The sequence below is a fragment of the Papaver somniferum genome, chromosome 1, assembly GCF_003573695.1.
Source record: "Papaver somniferum cultivar HN1 chromosome 1, ASM357369v1, whole genome shotgun sequence".
NCBI classification, from domain to species: domain Eukaryota; kingdom Viridiplantae; phylum Streptophyta; class Magnoliopsida; order Ranunculales; family Papaveraceae; genus Papaver; species Papaver somniferum.
In genome coordinates, this window is record NC_039358.1 from 135905588 (window position 1) to 135930202 (window position 24615).

The 24615-nt window shown below is 37.7% G+C and overlaps 1 protein-coding gene across 1 annotated transcript; it reads left to right on the forward strand.

Moving 5' to 3' along the window:
- The first annotated feature begins 669 nt into the window (after window positions 1-669).
- Window positions 670-24374, forward strand: LOC113351117 (ABC transporter G family member 26-like). The gene is made up of 10 exons (XM_026595171.1): window positions 670-1136; window positions 21549-21798; window positions 21866-22155; window positions 22238-22393; window positions 22478-22661; window positions 22753-23031; window positions 23140-23421; window positions 23520-23804; window positions 23906-24013; window positions 24105-24374. Exons 1-10 carry the CDS (start codon window positions 670-672, stop codon window positions 24372-24374), a joined length of 2571 nt encoding a protein of 856 aa, XP_026450956.1.
- The last annotated feature ends 241 nt before the right edge of the window (window positions 24375-24615 follow it).

The following is a 24615-nucleotide window of genomic DNA, read 5'->3' on the forward strand; positions in this document are numbered from 1 at the left end:
TGCTGATCTCATTCTTAAAATGCCTTTAGTATAATATGGAACAGATAAATTAGTCTGGGAGTTGAATAGAACTGGAGAATTCACTGTCAAATCTACATACAATGAGTTAATTAGAGAAACAAGAAATTCTAATAGGCAAAGAAATAATGATGTACCACCAATAGTCTGGAAGAGGTTATGGAAAACAAAAGTTCCACACAAGGTCAAGTTATTTATTTGGAAGTGCATCAAAGACATTGTACCTACTAAGGAAAAACTTCACAGGATTAAGCAGGATGTTAATCCAATTTTTTCTAGGTGCTTGCAACAAGAGGAAACTTTAAAACATCTGTTAATAGATTGTGACCATTCTAGGTTGATTTGGCTGTCTATGAATATAAATGTCTCTTCACTGCAATCACAAGATACACAGATTAAAAGCTGGATGCTATCATGGTTCTCTGAAGTAAATGATAGTTATTCATATGGAATTTCCACATTCATGATAACTGCCTCGTTTATATGGAAAAATCGGTGCCTGAAGGAGTTTAATAATACGAATCAAAACATTCACCCAATAGTCTATTCTATCAAGAATATGCTCAAGCATTGTTCTGGCATGAATCCATGTAATAAATAATTAAAAGCTGTTCATTGGTTCCTCCTTCAACAAATATGCTTAAAATCAATATGGATGCTTCTTTTGATGAGCATAACTCATACACAGGCATTGGACTAATTATTCGTGATTCTGCAGGAAATTGTAAAGGTATCAGAGGCAGGTTCATCAATGAAGGAGTAGATCCAGAGTATGGGGAATGTCTAGCCTTCAAAGAAGCTATCATCTGGGCTAGAGAGAAGCAGATAACCAAAGTACTGTTTGAAACAGACTGTGTAAATATGGCCAACTCGGTGAAGAAAGCAAAATCTTCGGTTCATTCGATGAACGAAGGCATTGTAAATGAAATAAAGCATCTTCTGTCTTGGTTTTCTTGGTTTGATATCAGTTATGTTAAAAGACAAGCTAATAGCGCAGCACATGTAATAGCTAACAAAGCAAGAACTGGCATGACATCTTTTGATTATTCTTGTAACATCCCTGAAACTTTCATGGATGAAATTAGCAATGATAGGAACAAGGCCAGTCTAAATCATATGTAATCTTATTTTACTTATTAATATAAGTAGAAGTTTGCATCAAAATAAATAAATAAAATAACAAGCAGTCATCTGCGAAGAAAAGATGAGAGATAGAATTTCCATGCGGATGAGGAAAAGGTATGGAGATAGAGGATCGCCTTATCTTAGTCCTCTTGAGGTGTTGAACTTTGACCCGGGAGAACCATTGAGAAGGATAGAGAATGAGGCTGTCGAGATATATTGCATAATGAGGTTTATTCAAGTTTTATTGAAGCCGAAAGCTATTAGAGCCTTTTTAATGAAAATTCACTCCACTCTACCCAAAGCTTCTGAGGTATCTAATTTTATCACTAAATATCCTCTTTTTTCTCTAGATATTTTTGTTGAGTGAATAAGCTCATGGACAATTATAATATTGTTTTGTGATTTCTTTACTCGGAAGAAAAGCCAATTGATTGGGGGAGATTAATTTATTAAGAATTGACTTTAACCAGTTAGCTAGGATTTTTGATATTTTTTTTTATATGTGGTATTATTTAAGCTTATAGGTCGGAGATCACCCGAAGTTTGAGGAGTGGCTGTTTTCGAAATTAGAGTAATGAATGAATTGTTAAAATCTGTGTTAAGGACAACTGATTTTAAAAAATCTTGAAATGAAAAGATGATATCCGGACCGAGAATTTCCCAATTTCCTTTGAAGAATCCTAGTTCAAATCCATCTGGACATAGAGCACCCCGTTGGTTCATATTGGAAATGGTGTTCCAGATTTCTTCTTCCAATGGGATCTCGATGAGGGATGCATTTTCAGCATCGGATATGCAAGGTTTAGTGATGTTGGATAGATGATGAGTGCCAAATATTGTATATATTTATCCTTTTTTGTTGGCATTTTAACTCATCTTTTGCGCATTAATTCTACATTTTATCCCATATTCTGTATTTTCATTGTTTTCAAGAATAAATATTTTTCTTACTTAATTTTGCATTTTTAGGTAATAAATAAAGTTCGGATGAGTCGCGGAGCGAAAAGAGCAGAAAAGTAGTGAAAAGCCGGGAGAAATTACGCAAGGAAGCCGCGAAGAATGGTGCGCACAACCTCATTTTCTACACACAAAAGCGCCTCCGTTCTCAGCCATCAGATCAGTTCTCGGGAGCATCCGACGGTCGCTTCTTCATAGAGCATCAAAATCGGAAGTCTCTGCCAAGCACCACAGCGCTGAAATTCCAAGCCTTCAGATTAGATGGTAGTTGAATCCAACGGTCGCTCCCTTGCTGTGCATCAAAGTTTGATATCTCCGACTTACACTACAACACCTAACTCCATCTGGTGCCGTTAACTTCGTTGCACCTCAGAATCCGACGGTCGCTTCACACATCCTTCCATCTATCCGTTCGATTCCACTCAGATCCAATGATCCAACATCTAAGCTTCGCAAATATCGAACTTGAAGTCTCTGCCTCACACCATAGCAACACATACCCTATTCCCAACCAAACAACCCCTAATCCTAATCCCATCGAGCTCTTCCTTCTCATCTTCCCAAAACCAGTTCACCACAAACACCCGACAGTTGCAGAGCCTGCAACTCCACCACCTCCACTCTCTGCCGCTGTCGCTTACACCACCACCACACCACACCGTACATCACCACTCCATCCCAAGTCTCTCCCTTGTCTCGTTTCTAGCATCTAACTAGGTGCTACAAGCTAGAACAGTGAGAAGCTAGGGTTTCACCAACAGCGAGGAGAAGACACAATTGAGGGCTGGAAAAGCTTCAGAAGAGCAGAGGGGACATACCCAAAGCATGGGTCGAAGCCAATTTACACATGGGTATGTCGAATTCGATTTTCCCCAAAAGTTAGGGTCTGCAAATTTAGGGTTTTGTGAAATTAGGATTTTTTGTGTAAGCTATAAAAGGGAATCTGTAGAGAATGAAAAACTTGTTCTTGGACTAGCCAAGTTTCCACCCAATTTGGGTTAGGTTAATTTCAATTGTTCATGCACTGTTAATTGTTCCTGTTAATTTTCAGTTTCAACTGTTAATCTCTTGCCATTGTTAATATTGCTTTGTTACTCTCTTGTTACTGTTAAATGTGCTCTTGTTAATGCACTGTTAATGTTAATGTGTGATGCTCCTGTTGTTAGTTAGACTCATTGTTTTGTCACTGTGAATGCCATGTTTAGTGTAATGTTTGTCATGTTCTAAACTATCATGCTAGGGACTTGATGAATCACTAATTCCTTATTGTGTAGTACATTGATTATATTGCTTTAGAAGGCTAAGCAGGTTTAGGAAAAACTTGAACTTAGTTCATCATCACCTCACTTTCACAATGAATGCCATGTATACTTTGTAGTTAGGTTCATGAGCTGTTGATAAGCTGCAACTCAAGCTGAATTCATAAGCCTTTGACTAGTTGTGCTGTAGAAAGACAATTAGTGCTTTGGAAATAATACCATAGTTGTGTTTAACTTTCTATAGGAGAATACATAATAAAAGTTAGAGTGAATTCAACCCCTAGTTCCCATCCATAATCAACCTTCCCTGTCATCCATAAATCCATCTTCAACTGTTAGTCTTGTTTTCTTTCACTTGTTTGTTTTACCTGCATTTTCTGTTTTGCATTTTCTTTTCTACTTGCTTCCCCTCCTGCCACTTCTGTTGCATTTCTTCTACTGTTGCAATTGCTGCTGCAGCACTTGTGCTGCTATGCTTTCCCTTGCTGCTGCCACTTCTTCTGTTGCTGCTGTAGCTTCCTCTGCTGCTGCTGCCTTTCTGCAGCTACTGCTGCCACTCCTTGCCCTGTAGCTGCTGTTGCCTCCTGCATCTGAGCCTCTGCAGCTGCTGCTGCCAATCCACTTCTGTGACTGTTGCATTGCTGCTGCTTGCTTTGCTCTCCAAGGCTCACTTCACTCCTGAGCCCAAGTCCACTTCAGTGAAACCAAAGGCTAAAGGCCCAACCAACTGAGCCCAACTCACAGTTCACTTCCAAAAGCCTCTGAAGCCCAGTTAAGACCAAAGCCCAGTGAACTGTTAAGCCCAATTCACAGTTGAACTGTTGAGCCCAAAGCTCAAATCAGTTCACTGAAACCCAAGCCCATAGTTCACATTACAGAGCCCAATTCATTCAAAGGGCATTCAAACCCATTAGTACTTAAAGCCCAATTTAAGCCAAAAGGCTTCATAGCCCAAAAGCAAATTTAGGAATCCAATTAGCTAGAAAACTCAAAACACACCCGATCTCTGTGGATCGACCCGTACTTGCACGAGCTACAACCGACGACCGTGCACTTGCGGTATTACTGTAGGCCCCCGTTTTTATCACGCTTAATTTCTATACCCTTTTCGAGGCCTGCCAAGTTTTTGGCGCCGTTGCCGGGGAATGTTTTGCATTTAAATATAATACCTTTTAGAAGCCTACCAAGTTTTTGGCGCCGCTGCCGGGGATTGGTGCTGTGTTTTATCTGTGTTTTTCTTAGCTATTTTGCATTTCATTTCATAGCATTTGCATCTGCATCTGCTTCATTTCATTTGCTATTGGACCTGCTGTTCTGAACCTGTTTTTCCTCTGCTGGGACGCCACCAAGGAAAAGAACCAAAACCCAACTGGGTTTTTGCAACAATATCAGAGCAGCTGGGCTGTGCTAAAAAGGTAAGCCTAAACCCATTCATTGAGAGAACCCAACCTGTGGGCTTCCAAATTTCTTTAATTGTGGGCTTGTAATAATTAACCCAATTTTTTGGGCTTTTTATTTTTCTATTGTGGGTTTGTAATAATTTATTTGTGGGCTTGTTTGTTTAATTTGTGGGCTTGTATTTATTTTGTGTGGGCTTGTTTAAATTCTTTCATTGGACTTGTATTTTAGACTCTGGGTTTAAACCCAGCTGAGCTTATAACTGATTGTGGACTTGTAAGTGAACCTCGAAACCAAAGTTTTAAAACAAATGTCGGGCCTTAACCAACTGGGCCAAATCAAACTTTCAAAATTAAAACTTGGATTTTCGTAGGCCGCAGCCTTCATTTCATTAGAGGCTTGCACAGTGGGCTTGCTCCCATTTCAAAAAACCAAATTTTTATTTTCTTCTTTTTATTATTTAAAAAAAAAAAAAAAAAAAAAAAAAAAAAAATTTACTTGCTCCCAGATTTTAAAAACCAAATTTTATTCTGCTCCCACATTAAAAACCAAAATTTTTCTTTTTCCCATTAAAACCAAATTTCTTTTATATCCCACCAAAACCAAATTTTTCCCAAAAATCCAAACCCATCAAAAACCAAATTTTTTTAAAACCCATTAAAACCAAATAGTGGGCTTTGTGTCATTTCAAAATGGGCCAACCTCGTGCTCTCCATGAATACATGTATCCATCAATACAAATTCCATTATCATGTATTGTCTTACCTCAAACTAATAACCCTTTTAAAATAAATGCAAGCATGATACAAATACTTCCTATATTTCGAGGGTTCGATTCTGAGAACCCCTATACTCATGTAAGAGAGTTTGAACAAATTTGTCGGACTATGCAACCTGATCATATGTCCGAAGACTCTCTGAAATTGCGTTTGTTTACATTTTCTTTAAAGGAAAGGGCCAAAACATGGTTTTACGGTTTGAGACCACAATCAATCACCACTTGGGAACAACTCACTAATCAATTTTTCCAAAAATTCTTTCCACACCATAGGACCATCGCTATTCGTCAAAGTATCAATTGTTTTGTCCAAATGGATGAGGAAACTGTTTTTCACTATTTTGAACGTTTTAACGATTTGTTGAGTGAATGTCCGCACCATGGAATTGAGAAGTGGAGACTTGTCGTCATCCTCTATGAGGGACTAGACTTTAAATCTCGAACCATGGTTGAGTCTATGTGTAATGGTGAGTTTATTGATAAATCTGTGGATGATGCATGGAATTTTTTAGCCGAGATTGCAGAGAAAACCCATCAATGGGAATCCGTTAGGGAAACAGGAACAACACCACATGATATGAGTCACCCTCATGAATTAGAGTTTTATTCTTGTAATAACTCCGACCTTAGGATTGAAAATTATCCTAGATTGCAAAATGCCTATCATGATGATGATGATGATTATGATGTTATGCTAGAAGAACATGTCTATACTAAAAATGTTATGGAACCTTTGGGTTCAAATACATTAGGCTTCTCTGCCCCGACCTTAATGCATGATATTTCTTCTAGTATTCCATGTGATGTTTCCCCTGATGTGCCGATACACGAGAATAAATCTGTTGATGATGTTGATAATTCTGATTGTAATCTTGCCAATTTGATTGATGATTGTGAGCATGATGTGACATGTGTAGATGAGTTAGGAGATTTTGATTTGATTGATAATGATGTGCCTATTCTTCTACCTAAGTCACAATCTGATGGCCTTCCACCCAACCTAGATTTGGTTTGTGCCAATATTGTAAAACCAATTTTTCTGAAAATTCCTAACCTAGGATTGGAACTGTGTGCTTCCCAAGTCCTCTTGGACTATTTTGCTTCAAAATATAACACTTTTAAAGAGCCACAGTTGGAATGCATTTCTTTGCCCATCCCGAAAACAGTCCATTATGAGTTAGACCTTTTGAATCCTGCATCCCTAAAATTAAAAGATTTTGTGCTTAAAAGTAAACCTGTTGAAAAATTTTGGTTTAGGGGTGATTCATTCGGTTTTTCACTCTCACTCCCATTTAAGTCCAATTTTAGTGTTTTGAAGCTTTCTTTGTCTCTACACTTTGTCTTTTGGGTTGATCCTCAACTCTTTAGATTGTTAGTGTATGGTGAATTTTTTGTATATAATCCAGTAGATAAAATTTCTTAAAAACCCCTTTTTTTCCTTTTGTATATATTTTGCTAATCCAATATGATCTCGGCTGAAATATGTTGGATTTTTGCCTTGAATAACGGAGTTTTAATTCTGCTTTCGCCGAAATCGGGTATTCTCTCTCCTTTTACTCTACTCAGCATGTCCCTTTCCATATGTTGCATCTTAATTCTTTCCATATTTTGAAACATTGAGGACAATGTTTAGTTTAGGTTTGGGGGTATAGAGTAGATACCACGATAATTTGCTATAATTGAAAACAAAACTTCTTCTTTTGAAAAAATCGAAAAAATTCAAAAAAATTAAAAAATGAAAAATCATAAAAAATGGAGCTCATTTACCTTGAAATGTTGACTCTTGTGCAAATATGTATTTTTATTAGGAGTCTTAGTCTAGATATTTAGGCACCCTGATTCTAGCACAATTCACATAGTGATAAGAATTTGCACGCGCACGATCTACCAATACATGTATGGCCTCGATCTTCAAGGTGTTGGATAGGAAGTTACGATTGCCAATCACTTTAGAATACTGAACGAAACTGGACTAGCTTGTTCTTTGGTTGGTTGGGATAGAAGGTGGAGGTTACATTAAGAAAGACAACCATCGAATTTAACTGGGTGCATCAAAAAGGGCTACCTCTTGCAAAGTGTCATGTAATTTTTTGTTTCTTTTTGTCATGTATCAAAAGTGTTTCCTTATCAAAAAAAAAAAAAAAAAAAAAAAAAAAAAAAAAAAACGATGTATATATTCAGAAAAAAAATATATCAGAAAATACCAAAAAATCAAGTATTTATCAATTTCATCATCTCTTGTTCAAAAAATAAAAAGAGAATAGTCAATGTAAATAAGAGTCATGTAAATAGTCATCTTTTGTTGTTTCGTTGTAATAAGCAAGGAGGGTGTATGCCATTGATGTACAACGCGAGAAATTGTGAAATACCTCCAACTCATTCACAATTCTCGTAAAGTCCGGACAGCTAGCTAGATTTCGACCTCAGTTCTTAGCCTGAGAAACTATCTCTTGGTGATTAGTAGTCATGACTTCAGATCTTTCTTTACACATGTGTAGATACACTTTACACTCTTATCACATGTCCTTATTTGTTATCAGTGCTAGGATTGTGCCTTCGATAGCTAGATTGACATCTCCATTTTGCTGTGAGCTTAAACTGTTTTGCACATGTCACATTTGACGGAATATGAGCTTATATTTTGTCCTTAGGTTTTGTAGGCACACCTCTGGTAAACCTTCACGAGACTTCAACTCGTCCACTAGGGACACTTAGTGGTTTAAAAGGCTTAGTGCATACGCTAAATGCATTCGAGAGACCAGCGACAGTGGTATAGGTAGGATTTCCTTAGTTTTGTTTTACTTGAGGACAAGTAAAATTCAGGTTTGGGGGTATTTGATGAGTGCCAAATATTGTATATATTTATCCTTTTTTGTTGGCATTTTAACTCATCTTTTGCGCATTAATTCTACATTTTATCCCATATTCTGTATTTTCATTGTTTTCAAGAATAAATATTTTTCTTACTTAATTTTGCATTTTTAGGTAATAAATAAAGTTCGGATGAGTCGCGGAGCGAAAAGAGCAGAAAAGTAGTGAAAAGCCGGGAGAAATTACGCAAGGAAGCCGCGAAGAATGGTGCGCACAACCTCATTTTCTACACACAAAAGCGCCTCCGTTCTCAGCCATCAGATCAGTTCTCGGGAGCATCCGACGGTCGCTTCTTCATAGAGCATCAAAATCGGAAGTCTCTGCCAAGCACCACAGCGCTGAAATTCCAAGCCTTCAGATTAGATGGTAGTTGAATCCAACGGTCGCTCCCTTGCTTTGCATCAAAGTTTGATATCTCCGACTTACACTACAGCACCTAACTCCATCTGGTGCCGTTAACTTCGTTGCACCTCAGAATCCGACGGTCGCTTCACACATCCTTCCATCTATCCGTTCGATTCCACTCAGATCCAATGATCCAACATCTAAGCTTCGCAAATATCGAACTTGAAGTCTCTGCCTCACACCATAGCAACACATACCCTATTCCCAACCAAACAACCCCTAATCCTAATCCCATCGAGCTCTTCCTTCTCATCTTCCCAAAACCAGTTCACCACAAACACCCGACAGTTGCAGAGCCTGCAACTCCACCACCTCCACTCTCTGCCGCTGTCGCTTACACCACCACCAACCACACCGTACATCACCACTCCATCCCAAGTCTCTCCCTTGTCTCGTTTCTAGCATCTAACTAGGTGCTACAAGCTAGAACAGTGAGAAGCTAGGGTTTCACCAACAGCGAGGAGAAGACACAATTGAGGGCTGGAAAAGCTTCAGAAGAGCAGAGGGGACATACCCAAAGCATGGGTCGAAGCCAATTTACACATGGGTATGTCGAATTCGATTTTCCCCAAAAGTTAGGGTCTGCAAATTTAGGGTTTTGTGAAATTAGGATTTTTTGTGTAAGCTATAAAAGGGAATCTGTAGAGAATGAAAAACTTGTTCTTGGACTAGCCAAGTTTCCACCCAATTTGGGTTAGGTTAATTTCAATTGTTCATGCACTGTTAATTGTTCCTGTTAATTTTCAGTTTCAACTGTTAATCTCTTGCCATTGTTAATATTGCTTTGTTACTCTCTTGTTACTGTTAAATGTGCTCTTGTTAATGCACTGTTAATGTTAATGTGTGATGCTCCTGTTGTTAGTTAGACTCATTGTTTTGTCACTGTGAATGCCATGTTTAGTGTAATGTTTGTCATGTTCTAAACTATCATGCTAGGGACTTGATGAATCACTAATTCCTTATTGTGTAGTACATTGATTATATTGCTTTAGAAGGCTAAGCAGGTTTAGGAAAAACTTGAACTTAGTTCATCATCACCTCACTTTCACATGTATGCCATGTATACTTTTAGTTAGGTTCATGAGCTGTTGATAAGCTGCAACTCAAGCTGAATTCATAAGCCTTTGACTAGTTGTGCTGTAGAAAGACAATTAGTGCTTTGGAAATAATACCATAGTTGTGTTTAACTTTCTATAGGAGAATACATAATAAAAGTTAGAGTGAATTCAACCCCTAGTTCCCATCCATAATCAACCTTCCCTGTCATCCATAAATCCATCTTCAACTGTTAGTCTTGTTTTCTTTCACTTGTTTGTTTTACCTGCATTTTCTGTTTTGCATTTTCTTTTCTACTTGCTTCCCCTCCTGCCACTTCTGTTGCATTTCTTCTACTGTTGCAATTGCTGCTGCAGCACTTGTGCTGCTATGCTTTCCCTTGCTGCTGCCACTTCTTCTGTTGCTGCTGTAGCTTCCTCTGCTGCTGCTGCCTTTCTGCAGCTACTGCTGCCACTCCTTGCCCTGTAGCTGCTGTTGCCTCCTGCATCTGAGCCTCTGCAGCTGCTGCTGCCAATCCACTTCTGTGACTGTTGCATTGCTGCTGCTTGCTTTGCTCTCCAAGGCTCACTTCACTCCTGAGCCCAAGTCCACTTCAGTGAAACCAAAGGCTAAAGGCCCAACCAACTGAGCCCAACTCACAGTTCACTTCCAAAAGCCTCTGAAGCCCAGTTAAGACCAAAGCCCAGTGAACTGTTAAGCCCAATTCACAGTTGAACTGTTGAGCCCAAAGCTCAAATCAGTTCACTGAAACCCAAGCCCATAGTTCACATTACAGAGCCCAATTCATTCAAAGGGCATTCAAACCCATTAGTACTTAAAGCCCAATTTAAGCCAAAAGGCTTCATAGCCCAAAAGCAAATTTAGGAATCCAATTAGCTAGAAAACTCAAAACACACCCGATCTCTGTGGATCGACCCGTACTTGCACGAGCTACAACCGACGACCGTGCACTTGCGGTATTACTGTAGGCCCCCGTTTTTATCACGCTTAATTTCTATACCCTTTTCGAGGCCTGCCAAGTTTTTGGCGCCGTTGCCGGGGAATGTTTTGCATTTAAATATAATACCTTTTAGAAGCCTACCAATAGATCAATGTCATAGGTGTTGATTTGTGATGTGCCAATTTGGGTAAAATGATTTACCAGGAAAGAGTTAATTTGATCCCTATCAGAAAGCCAGAGTCCATATGGTTCCCTAAAGAGTTTATAGCATTGACTCTTTTTCTATTGGATGCTGAGGAATGAAAATATTTTGTATTCTGATCATATTATTTTAAAAAATTATCTCCAGAGAGTTAATGGTAGAAATCATTTTTAATTTTGTACCTTTTTCCTAGTTCCGCTTGGAGATTTTTTAGTGTCTCTATGTCCTTGGAAATATTTTCGGATCTATGGATGCTCTCTATTTTATTACTTAAGGACTTAATATTTTTCTGTATGTTTCCGAAATCGTCTGAATTCCAATGAGCTATTGATAAACACATTTTTGTGTCTAAATTGTACTCAATGTCTCTATTGTTAGTGCTCGATTTTTTTTACTAATTTTGATGCTTTGTGTGTTTGTAGGTGTTTTTGGAGAAATACACTTGTGTGGAAAAAGTTGCTCAAAAAGTGCTATTTGGACTCCCAGATAAAAGTACTAAAGGCACCCTCAATTTGGATAAGGGGCACCTCAGTTGGGCACCTGCTGTTCGCACCCCCAGTTTGGTTAGGGGGACACCATCTTCAACATTTCAAAAATTCGTTTTGGCGGGAAAATTTTATTCTCAACTGTGTAACTTTCGATCGACTCTTGAAGGAGTTATGGGTAGACTAAAGGGCTGAAACTTAATGGGTAGACGTGATATGTCATAACAAAGCTGGTATGGGTGTTTGTTTCGATCAAATTTGGCTGAAAAATCCGTGAGAAGAAAACAGGGCAGCACGTACACGGAAGAAGATATCCACGGGATTACAGCGAGTTAGACGTGTGATGCTCGTGTTTGGAAGAACCTAACCACTATTTGGAGTGTGAAGAAGTTAAATATGGCAATATGGAAGCTTCAGAACGCGTGAAAATCAATATCAGTGATAAAAATGAAAAGAAAATAACCCGAGTAAATGAAGATTATTTGGAGTTAATGGAGGAGATTCAATGTCGCAATCACGTATAAATATGTTCACAAGGTATCATGGAAGGGGGGTCGAGAGTCTGGGGGGCTGAGGAGAGCCAGAGAAGAAGAAATTCGAGTTTTCCCAAACTCGTTTTCTGCTGCTGCTGCTGATGATGAACATGAAAAACACGAAGAACGGACCTGCAGAGACAGTTGTTTTTTAACAGTGTCAGCGACACAGAGGCGAGGGTCGCAGCACAGTGTTTACATCACTTTCTGTCTGTCATTTTCTGTAACAGCTGGTTTGTAACACTTATAACTGTTACAAACCCGGTTTTATTGTATTTCTCATATTCTCATCATTTGTAAACCATTTTTGAGCATCAATGAAATTCTTTGAGAGGTTTTCCAACATGATGAGCGGCTAATTCTCTCACAACCAAGGCAATGAGGAAGCTATTTACGCATGCATAATTGGTAATTATTTATTCTCTCTAATTTATAATTCACTCAATCACTTCTTTTGCAGAGTTTTTAATTGTTTGCAAAAATTTTCTTCATTAGTTGTGATTCAATTAGATAGGTTATGCTTTGTTTAGATAATCTATGCTTAGGGGATACAATTAATTTTTGATAATTTTCCAGATTATTTGTGAATTAAGAAATAAGAGTCTTAAAAGATAATTAGAGTTTTGAAATATGTATCATTCAATCTTGCGTCATAGTGGAATCTAGTGTCTTGGTTACCTCTCGCCCACTTTGTTAATATTTTTGTATATAATTTTATTAAATCTTTAAATTTAATCTTCATAAGTCCGACAGTTTGAACCTCATTACTACAACATCATTCAAAAATATTATCATTTTGGCGCCGCCGACGCGGATTTGTGCTTAGGTAGAATTTTTAGGTTTTTTTTTAATTTCATTTGTTCTTTTTATGTTTCTTTGGGTGTGTCTTTGTATTACAGGGTTGAAGTTGAATACTAAAGACTTGGAATCAAAGCTTAAAGCCAAAAGAGAAGGAAAAAGACAAAGACAAAGCAAAAAAAAAAAAAAAAAAAAAAAAAAGAGCGAAAGAAAAATTAAAAAAAAAGAGAGAATTTGTTTTTTGAGACCTTCCATTTTTTGTAATTATTTTTTTTTTATTTCTTTTCTTTTGCACTTTATTTGGACTTTGGACTTGGACAATTTTTTTTTTAAACCCTAAGGAAGGGTACATTAAATATAAAACTGTTTGTAGGGAAGGACGACGATTACAATATCGTCTCGGCCCCTCGGGTTCGCACATGACATAGGAGTCGTGGCCCGAGTCGACTTCAGCGGTTCTGCGCCCGTCTGGTACGGGAGGTAAGCTTTCGAAACACCCGCGAATCCCCTGTCAGCGGGTTTATTGTATGCCTTAAGGTGAATATATGCTGAGGATTTGAATACGGTTGTTTTAATTTCCTGGTAAAGGGCAATGCCTGGCCAAATTAAGATAAGGACTCGGATTCCATCACCGTTTCCTTCTTGCCCGCTTTAAGAAAACGGAACCAAACGCGAACCTAAGCTTAAAATTTTGACTAGAACGAGACCTATAGGGTAACGAGCTTAATAGGAAAGTCGTTCGAAAAATATTGGTTACTCTTTTCTGCGAGTTGAATGCGTGACTGCGCCGTCTTATAATACCGGTGAGACCTTGGGTATCAAAGCTCCTCGCAGCTTCCCTCGTCTCAATTCAACTTACTTAAACTCGGATTGTTTCCAGAGAGGTTTGCTCAGATTGTAACGAATTCCTTTTCGAAAGATTAGAAGCTGGTCTAGAAACAATCTAAGTGGAGCCATCATGCTTGTTGTTTGCTAGATTTTATAGGTTTGATTTGGTCGAGTCAGCCTTGTTTGTGATTGTGTAGAATTCCCTTGTAATTAAGAATGTCGAACTGGTATGATAGAAGTCAATACAATGATTATCGACCTGAATTTAAATATGGACATCATCCTTTTTATGACCATGTTGGGAATAGTGGTTGGGAACTCCATCCTTTGGAAGGATATGGGTCATACCCTGGTGAGCCCAATTACTATCCACACATGCATCAGTCTTACGAGAAGAAGATTATAGTACTAGTTCTTCGTCTCTAGAGGATACAATCAAACTATTGAAAAGTAGTCCTTTTTATGATCCCTCTGTTCCTATTCCTCCTTTAGAAGAGTCCCTCAGGAAGTTAGCTGAGTCGACGCGTAAGTTAGCTGAGATGAATAGTATAATTATAGATGAAAGAACTACAATAATGAGTGAACCTTCTTTAGAAGACCACCTCAAGCGGATAGCTGAGACGAACGAAAGAATTGCTCGAAATTACTTGAATTGCCAATATAGTGTATCCAATAATACCCTTGAGAATGAAGATAGTTATTCACATAATCAAGATAACAAGGTTAGAATTGGTAGCACTACTTGTTTTGATGAGGTTCGATCTTTTTCATGTTATTATGATGAGGATAGTGTTGATGGAGAATCATACTTATGTAGGAATAGTGATCAGGAAATGGATATTCCAATTGAGCTTTACAATGATAATATTATCTCTATTTCAAATCCAAATAATTTTAATAATTATTCACCTATTCAAAAGGACGAGGATTTGACTAGAGATACCCTCGTTTTAGACGATGTAGTATTTCCTGTTTACAAAACCGATAATGATTTAGAGGAACGAGTTTATTCTGAGAATAATGTTTTAGAGTCTAGAGATTTAGAAACAATAGTCTTAGATGAAGAAGATGAACTCGTAGAGCTTTTAAATATGAGTGAGGATGCATCACCTAAGTATAACCTAACAGAAGCAATTGACCATTTTCAGGATTCCGATGATCTAGAAATTAGGGAAATTGTAGTTAGTCTACCTAGAGACACCCAAAACTCTAAGTTTGGGGGTGATTATCATTCTCCCTGTGCTTTACCTTTAACTCTTAGAAAGTTCCCTCGTGTAGGGCTTGACATTTGTGCCTCAACCATCGTACAAGATTATCTCCATACACGTTTTCCCGAACCTAATAATGTCCAGAAAGAAGTTCAGTCATTAGAAACCCACCCTCTGGTTGATGTGGTTTGCCCAGGCTATGATACCCTTATTGACTTTGTTTTCCCACCAAATAGTTTTCTTCCAAATGTGGGAACGTTTATATTTCAAATGTGTCGAATATTTAGTTGTGAGACTAAACCTAAATGCTTTAGGAAATTAGAATCAACACATTTTCTTAAGAATGACTAATACCCTCACTGTGGTCAATTTTGTAAGTCAAACCTGATTGACTTAGAGGATCCTCAACTATTTAGGTTATTATTATGTGCTTCTAAATTTTTATTTGAGTTTTTACAGACTCTAGGACCTAATAATTCGGATCTCACTTTTGAGGAGTTGCAGCCTAAAGAAATATATTTAGACCCTTTTATAGAACCTGAACCTGAACCACAATTAGATGTAGTTGTCTTAATCAGGAAACTAGGTAAGGGCATGCTAGTCTTGTTCATTTTCTTGGTTTACTGCAGTTTCCTTTGGTCATCTCTATTTGGTTTTGAAGACCCACAGTTATTCCGGCTACTGTTATACGGTTCGAGTTGACTAATCCTTTCCTAAGTCTGGCTGAAGACTTTAAACTTAACACTTCTTGGGAGGTAACCCATGCTCATGCAACATGGTAATATCTTTTCTTAACTCTTTTTCTTCAAGTGGTAACAGTTTCTCCTTGTTCATGCTTTTAATTTTATCTTTAGAACATCGAGGACAATGTTAGATTTAAGTTTGAGGTGGGGAAGAACTTTTTAGTTGCACTTTTGAAACTTCTAGCGTCACATGGTATCCGGTTAGCTAAGTTTACATATTGTTTCTCACCGAAACGATATAAATTGGAATGCTAGGGATAACAACCTTTTGAGACATTAGAGAAAAAGACATTGAGATCCTTGAAATTCAGGAGAGAACTTGTTCCTTTTAGAGGGTAACCGTGATGGACCTAACCATACATGATGGAAAGGCAAGTAGGTCAGGAAATTCCAGAAAGACAAAGCAACCTCACAATGTAGTCTTAGTTACTGGATTACGACTCTCTCTCAGTAGAAACTTATCATCATCAACAAGCGGAGCGACATCAAAATCTATGAAGAAAGTTGAAGACATTTTAGGTTTAGAAGCAACAATAGAAAAGAATAATTCAAAAATCAAAGTTGAAGTTATAAGAGCAAATGATATAAGTTGTTAGAATCCATGATACCAAGACATCACAAGTTGCGAAGATCCAAGTTTTGAAAGTCCTTCTCTCATGGCCATGTAAACTGTTGTCTTGTAATTTTTGTTTCCAAAAAAATGAAAAAAAAATGAAAAAAAAAAAAATGAAAAAAATGAAAAATGAAAAAAAATCATCGTTACGTTTTGTTCAATAAGGCCAAAGGGAAGTAGAAATTTATAAGTCAAGGAAGAAATCGAAGGAAAGGGTTAATTTTCAAGGTTCTATGATGTTCGATAGTGTATCATCAACAGTTGAAGACCGAAGAAGACGTTGTTTCTACTGAGCACTATGAGAGAGTCGAAGAAAGATACATTTGGTTGCTTTGTTAGTCCGCTTTCAATCTGGCACAAGATATTTCTAGCACTGGTTTAACTCATCACACGTAATTAGTCCAGCTATGTAGCAGATGTCCCTCTCATATTTATCTCTCTCCTAATCTTATCCAGCTGTAAATCAGCGGACGCATCTTACAATGTTTATCTAGCTGTGTAGCAGATATCTCTTTATCTAGCAGTGTTGCGGATGTGTCTTCCCTTTTCTTTAGTCAGCTTTAGAGCTGGCACCTTTAATTTCTATAGCATTCTAGTTACTTGGAGATAGGTTGAGAATATGTATGTCCTCATAGCTCTTTGGATACTTGTGACCAAGTAGGAGTAATGGTTTTGTGGGTACACCTCTGGTAAACCCTCCCGAGATTAACTCGGTTTCATTTTCTCATTGTTAATTTTGCTCGAGGACTATCAAATAATAAGTTTGGGGGTATTTGATAGACACATTTTTGTGTCTAAATTGTACTCAATGTCTCTATTGTTAGTGCTCGATTTTTTGAACTAATTTTGATGCTTTGTGTGTTTGTAGGTGTTTTTGGAGAAATACACTTGTGTGGAAAAAGTTGCTCAAAAAGTGCTATTTGGACTCCCAGATAAAAGTACTAAAGGCACCCTCAATTTGGATAAGGGGCACCTCAGTTGGGCACCTGCTGTTCGCACCCCCAGTTTGGTTAGGGGGACACCATCTTCAACATTTCAAAAATTCGTTTTGGCGGGAAAATTTTATTCTCAACTGCGTAACTTTCGATCGATTCTTGAAGGAGTTCTGGGTGGACTAAAGGGCTGAAACTTAATGGGTAGACGTGATATGTCATAACAAAGCTGGTATGGGTGTTTGTTTCGATCAAATTTGGCTGAAAAATCCGTGAGAAGAAAAACAGGGCAGCACGTACACGGAAGAAGATATCCACGGGATTACAGTGAGTTAGACGTGTGATGCTCGTGTTTGGAAGAACCTAACCACTATTTGGAGTGTGAAGAAGTTAAATATGGCAATATGGAAGCTTCAAAACGCGTGAAAATCAATATCAATGATAAAAATGAAAAGAAAAGAAAATAACCCGAGTAAATGAAGATTATTTGGAGTTAATGGAGGAGATTCAATGTCGCAATCACGTATAAATATGTTCATAAGGTATCATGGAAGGGGGGTCGAGAGTCTGGGAGGCTGAGGATAGCCAGAGAAGAAGAAATTCGAGTTTTCCCAAATTCGGTTTCTGCTGCTGCTGCTGATGAACATGAAGAACACGAAGAACGGACCTGCAGAGACAGTCGTTTTCTAACAGTGTCAGCGACACAGAGGCGAGGGTCGCAGCACAGTGATTACAGCACTTTCTGTCTGTCGTTTTCTGTAACAGCTGGTTTGTAACACTTATAACTGTTACAAACCCGGTTTTATTGTATTTCTCATATTCTCATCATTTGTAAACCATTTTTGAGCATCAATGAAATTCTTTGAGAGGTTTTCCAACATGATGAGCGGCTAATTCTCTCACAACCAAGGCAATGAGGAAGCTATTTACGCATGAATAATTGGTAATTATTTATTCTCTCTAATTTATAATTTATAATTCACTCAATCACTGCTTTTGCAGAGTTTTTAATTGTTTGCAAAAATTTTCTTCATTAGTTGTGATTCAATTAGATAGGCTATGCTTTGTTTAGATAATCTATGCTTAGGGGATACAATTAATTTTTGATAATTTTCCAAATTATTTGTGAATTAAGAAATAAGAGTCTTAAAAGATAATTAGAGTTTTGAAATATGTATCATTCAATCTTGCGTCATAGTGGAATCTAGTGTCTTGGTTACCTCTCGCCCACTTTGTTAATATTTTTGTATATAATTTTATTAAATCTTTACATTTAATCTTCACAAGTCCGAGAGTTTGAACCTCATTACTACAACATCATTCAAAAATATTATCAGCTAGGTCTGAGGATAGGAGTTGTAGGTTCGAAGAATTTTTTTTTATTTGAATAATTATTGGAGTGTAATTTCCAAGAAGCCGCTACAACAATGGATAAAGTATGATGAGATAACCAAGATCTAATGCACCTGAAGGGTTTTTGTATCCTTTGTTTTTCAGGGTTGGAATCAAGTAAGATAGGTGTTTTGATCTGATCCTCCTCTGGATAAATGAGATATCTTTGTGTCCGGAAAGTTATGAGTCCATATGAAGGAGATTAAGGATTTGTCGGTTCTTTCATATATATTCACATCTCCTTTTCTGTTGTTGGACCAAGTGAATGGAGCGCCATCATATTACGTATATTGTAGTCTCGGAGAGTCAATAGTCTGTACGATGAACGATTTACTACTCGAACTTGCTTTATTTCCGCCTTGTTTTTCGTACGGATCTAAAATGACATTTATGCCCCCAATTAGAAGTCATGTTTATTGACTTGTTGCACTATATCTGAAATGTGGGACCATCGGTCAATTTTTTCGTCAGCTTCGACTGTACCATGAACACATGTAATCAATATCTCTTTGTCTCCTACTTTTGTATCAAAATGACAAACACTAAACCTTGATGAGATTAGCTTCATATCTATATTATTGCGCCAAGCTCTGGCTAACCCTTAGCTATATTATTATTACTATGTTCTTGGTTTACTGGGAAGCTTGGTTTGGGTGTGATTGATTTGGCGGAATCGGTAAATTTTTTTGAATGAAAATTTTTTGTGGTGAGAAAGAAACCTTATAATGATCCCGTTTTCACAACATTGTTAATGGCGGGTGCGAGATTACTGGGGAGAGTGCCAAAATTCATATATGACAGAGTTTTTAGTTACCCTCCTAGTGAATTGGTACCCTTCAATGCCCTCATCAGCAGCCATGCGTTTTTAGATCGAAGCTTTGAATGTAATCCGAAAAAGTCAATGGCCCGTCATTGCACGGATAGGATTAAGGCTTGAACCAAAGGTTGAGTGTTTGTATTGAATGAACGATTTTTTGGGGACCATGGTTTTTTTGGGGGACCATGGTTTTATTTTGGGTAAAGGTATTAGAAGTAATTCTAGGTCACCCCATATCTAGTTATTTATTTAATACCTAATCTACCCTCTTAATTAATTTTAGGTTATGATTAATGAATGATTTAGTTAAAAACAATTAGTGAGATTAAATTAAAAGATGGGTTTATTATTAGTTGAGTAGAATTATTGAGAGAGTAGAGTTACAGAAGATGAATGAGAAAAACATGGAAAATAAAATCTTTTTTTCCAATTCACTAAGTTTGAGTATTCAAATGATGAAAACTCATCTGATTCTTCATCTCCATCCTCTCCTAGAATATTTGTTAATCTTCAAAATGATCCGGATTTGAACTGGATTTTGAACAGTTCGGTTACTTTATATGAGGAACAAGTAACCGAACTCATCTGAAGCTGTAGTTCGGTTGCCCCGTGAGATGAACAAGTAACCGAACTCATCTGAAAGTGTAGTTCGGTTACTTGTTCCAAACATGCAGGTTACCGAACTCTCTAATAATTTCTAGGAGTTACAGCGTTATGTTCAGTTGGTTCTCAACTAACCGAACTTTGGTGTACAAAGTTCGGTTGGTTCGCAAACTGCATGCACTTTTGATCTAACCGAACTTTACGTAATATAAGAGTATATAAGTTTACAAAGTTCGGTTCTTTCGCAAACTTGAACCTAACAACTAACCAACCGAACTCTGAGTTCGGTTTCTGCGATAAAATTGTGAAGTTACCAAACTTAACAAACAAAAAAAATGTGAAGTTCCAGCATCTATTGGCTAAGTTCGGTTACTTTGTAGTTTTAAATCTTTTTTCGAACAAACCGAACTCTATTTGCTAAGTTCGGTTATTTTGGAACTCAACATAGTGGCCACAACAACACAGTTCGGTTAAACTGGATTTGTTTTTTTTCGGTTCTAAGGGTGGAGTTCGGTTACTTTGTAATTTTAAATTTTTTTGCGAAACAGCCGAACACAGAGTTCGGTGACTTAGTTTTAAATCCAATAGAACCAAACTGTTCTTCGTGTTCTTCATTTTCAAGAAGTTCGGTTAGTAAACTAGGGTTTTTTGGAAAATCGACCTAACCGAACATGGCTCTGTAACTCCTATTAAAACCATATTTTGATGATTTCTATTCGATTGAAGCAATCAAAATCAAATTAAAGCGAAGGGTTTGTTGGAAAATACCTCTGGAGTGGTCCCACGGCAGAATCAGGTTGCGGCTGGCGTCTTTTATACTCGATAAAATTATTATGTAACCGAACTTAATTGTGATTGCATTGATGTTGTTACATTTCTTAAATAGGCGGTGGTGGTGGTGGTGGGAGGAGGTGGTGGTGGTAATCGGTGTTGGTGGTGGTGATAATCGGAGGTGGTGGTGGTAATCGGCGGTGGTGGGCGGTGGTGGTGGGAGGAGGTGGTGGTTATATATATATAAGTGGTTATTAGGTTGGTTTTAAATTAAATTAGGTTAAGGGTAGGTTAGTCATTTCAACGTTTTAGGACACCTCTTATCACTATAGGGAAGGTGACCTGATAAAATCAGGTTCTCCTCAAAAAAATCATGGTCCCTAAAAAATCATTCTATTGAATTTGGGTGCTCGGTTCATCTTTAGGCGGCCCATAGAATGGATGTAAAAATGTTAAGAGTCTTGCAAGAAATATGCGGGGATCGTCGCGGGGGCGTAAAATTCTTGGCCAGCTGTTTTACCGTCAAAGCGCCGCTAAAACGGTCCATGTCACAAAGAGCGAGTGAAGCTGCATTAGCCCCGATTAAAATATTGTCTCCTTGCAATAAAAAGTTTGTGATTCAACAAGAAAAATCTTATATTCATAAACAATTGGAACTTATTTAGAAAGAATGTGTAGATATCAAAGGTTTTTTGGTCAGTTATGGTTGAATCATTTGTCGAAAGCATGCATATTGAAAGATAAACCAGGAGCCTAACATTATATCTATGTTAAAGCACTTAGTATTTATCATCATTCTTAAAACACGGATTCTAGGGGAGGAGGATCAGTAGTAGACAAGATTAGGATGATGAGAGAGGAAGTGGTAGAAGAAATGTCGGTCGTATCGTCTCCTCCAACTATGGGTAGTATGCAAATTGCTGGAAGTAATGGTTTTGGCCATAACATTGAGTTCATTCCTGATCACCATCAAGCTTATATGAGAAATAACAGGAATTCAGAGATTGATATCGTAGAAGACCCTTCACACTGCATTGCCGACCGCCCTCTACCAATATATCTCAAGGTACATATTGATCCTACTTCGTCATATTCAATCATTTTGACCATGTACTCATTTTTCTTGTGTGAAGTTTGTGGATGTTGAGTATAAGGTGAAAACCAAACAAGGTTATACGAATAATCCCGTAAAGTCTATGGTGTCAAAGATGGCGTCGCAGTTGCATATGGAAAGAGAGCATCACAAACACATATTGAAAGATATAACGGGAAGTATAGGTCCTGGTGAAATCCTTGCTTTAATGGGGCCTTCTGGTAGCGGGAAGACGACTTTGCTCAAGATAATAGGTGGTAGATTGCAAGATAATGTCAAAGGATCCATTACGTACAACGACATTTCATATAATCCAGCTCTTAAGAGGAGGTTAGCTTGCTAGCTTAAATTGACAGGAGTATATCTTTGAAATGAATCTCTTGTGCATTGTTAATTTTTACGATTTTTTCAGGATTGGATTCGTTACGCAAGACGATTTACTTCTCCCTCAATTAACAGTGGAAGAGACTCTTGTTTTTGCTGCTTCCCTGCGGCTTCCAAGGAACATGAGCCCACAACAAAAGTATTTAAGAGTTGAGACAATTGTCAAGGAATTAGGCCTTGAAAGGTATGTGCATATTGACAGTGTGTTCAGAATTTTACAGTAGAATGATTTGAAACTGCATTATGATAGAATGATATGTCATTGCAGATGCCGTCACACAAGAGTTGGAGGTGCATTTGTGAAAGGCATATCTGGAGGTGAAAGGAAAAGAACTAGTATCGGTTATGAAATTCTTGTAGATCCTTCGCTTTTGTTACTCGACGAACCCACTTCAGGTCTTGATTCTACCTCTGCAAACAGACTCCTTCGAATACTTCAGAGCATTGCCATGGTAAAATATCTTTGTAATCTATCAGAACCATTAGTAGTGTTCTGAAAAAAAATCATTTAAGCAAACCATTTCTTCATTATCACTTCCACAGACAGGAAGGACGGTAATTACAACTATTCACCAACCCTCAAGCAGGATGTACCAAATGTTCGACAAGCTTCTGTTGATAGCCGAAGGTTACCCAGTCTACTATGGAAAGGCTAGAGAATCCATGGAGTATTTTTCATCTTTAAGATTTGTCCCACAGATCGCTATGAACCCTGCAGAGTTTTTACTTGATCTATCAACTGGACATGTGAATGACATTAGTGTCCCACAAGATTTACAGACACCGCGCGGATCTCCTGAATTCGAAAGAGATGTAATCAGAGTAAGCATAAGTTCTTGACTTCAAGCTTACATTATGATTTCTAGTTTAGTCACAGTTTGATCTAAAATGTTCATTGACATTTGGTTTTTCTATGAGGTACATCATTAGTATTTACAGCATAAATACAAGGCTATAGTGGAACCAAAAGAAAAAGAGAATCAACGAACAATGCCAACTCCGACAAATCTTCAGATGGCTATTCAAGTTAAGAAAGATTGGACAATGTCTTGGGGAGAACAATTTATGATACTACTGAAGAGAACATATAGAGAGAGGTGTGTAGATTACTTTGACAAGCTAAGACTAGTGCAGTCCTTAGGAGTTGCAGTTCTACTAGGACTTTTGTGGTGGAAATCCAAGACTGGAACCGAAGCGCAACTACGAGATCAAGTAAAATGCTGCAAATTAAACTTCTTTATCTGTGTGACTTTCGGTGGTTCTTTAGAATGACTAACCAAGAAAATGGGTCAATGTCCTACTAAATGCAGGTTGGCTTGTTGTTCTACATTTGCATTTTTTGGACATCAGCATCGATATTTGGAGCAGTATACGTATTCCCATTCGAAAAAGTTTACTTGGTGAAAGAACGTAAAGCCGATATGTACAGACTTAGTGCATACTACATATCAAGTACATTGTGTGATATGGTGGTTCATATATTCTATCCAACTGGATTCATGCTCATTTTATACTTCATGGCTGATTTCAAGAAAACAGTTCCTTACTTCTTCTTGACATTATTTGCAATATTACTGATTGTCATTACAAGCCAAGTAAGTGCTAATGCGATTGCTTCAACTATGAACACAAGTTTCTATCATTTATCTGGAGATGTTTAACTGATATATGCTGATATTTCATTGTATTCGATTAGGGAGCCGGGGAACTATTTGGTGCCGCGGTTCTAAGTATAAAACGAGCTGGAATGATGGCTTCTTTGGTACTAATGCTGTTTCTCTTGACCGGAGGATATTATGTGCAGGTATAAAATGCAGCTTCTTCTACGAGATCAGAGAGCATTCAAGGTTAAAGGGTACCTAACTAATATTGTTTTCGGTCTTTTGTTGATGCAGCATATACCATTTTTCATGCAATGGTTGAAGTATTTGTCATTCATGTACTATGGGTTCCGACTTCTGCTGAAAGTACAATATTCAGGAGACGATTTATTCGATTGTCAAAGCCATTATGGATGCCGAAGTTTACAAAGTTCACCAACTTTTGATACAGTAAACTTGAAAGGTGGACTACAAGAAGTCTGGATTTTACTTGCCATGGCTCTAGCTTATCGATTGTTCGCTTATTTGTGTCTCCGTTGGAGACTAAAAGTTTGTGATCTTTAATAATAGAGTAGCCCCATTAATCCACCTTAATTTTCAGGATTAACAGCAAGTCTGACATAGCTTTCATGTGATTCATCATTTTTACTATAAATTCATGTCTTGGATATTGAACTATTTTTGCAAGTTCAATTGGTTGTATTTGTTGTCCTGGATAACTTATGTTTGTTCGAATCTCCTTGTCTTGGATATTCATCATTCAACAATATCCCGTTGTAGAGCAATTGATCTAGGCAAGATGCAG

Coding starts and splice junctions, on each gene's coding strand:
- LOC113351117 (XM_026595171.1), top strand. CDS start 670: ATGGATGCTTCTTTTGATGAGCATAACTCATACACAGGCATTGGACTA. Junction 22,394..22,477: donor AAGGAATTAGGCCTTGAAAG/GTATGTGCATAT, acceptor ATGTCATTGCAG/ATGCCGTCACACAAGAGTTG. Junction 23,422..23,519: donor AAGCGCAACTACGAGATCAA/GTAAAATGCTGC, acceptor TACTAAATGCAG/GTTGGCTTGTTGTTCTACAT.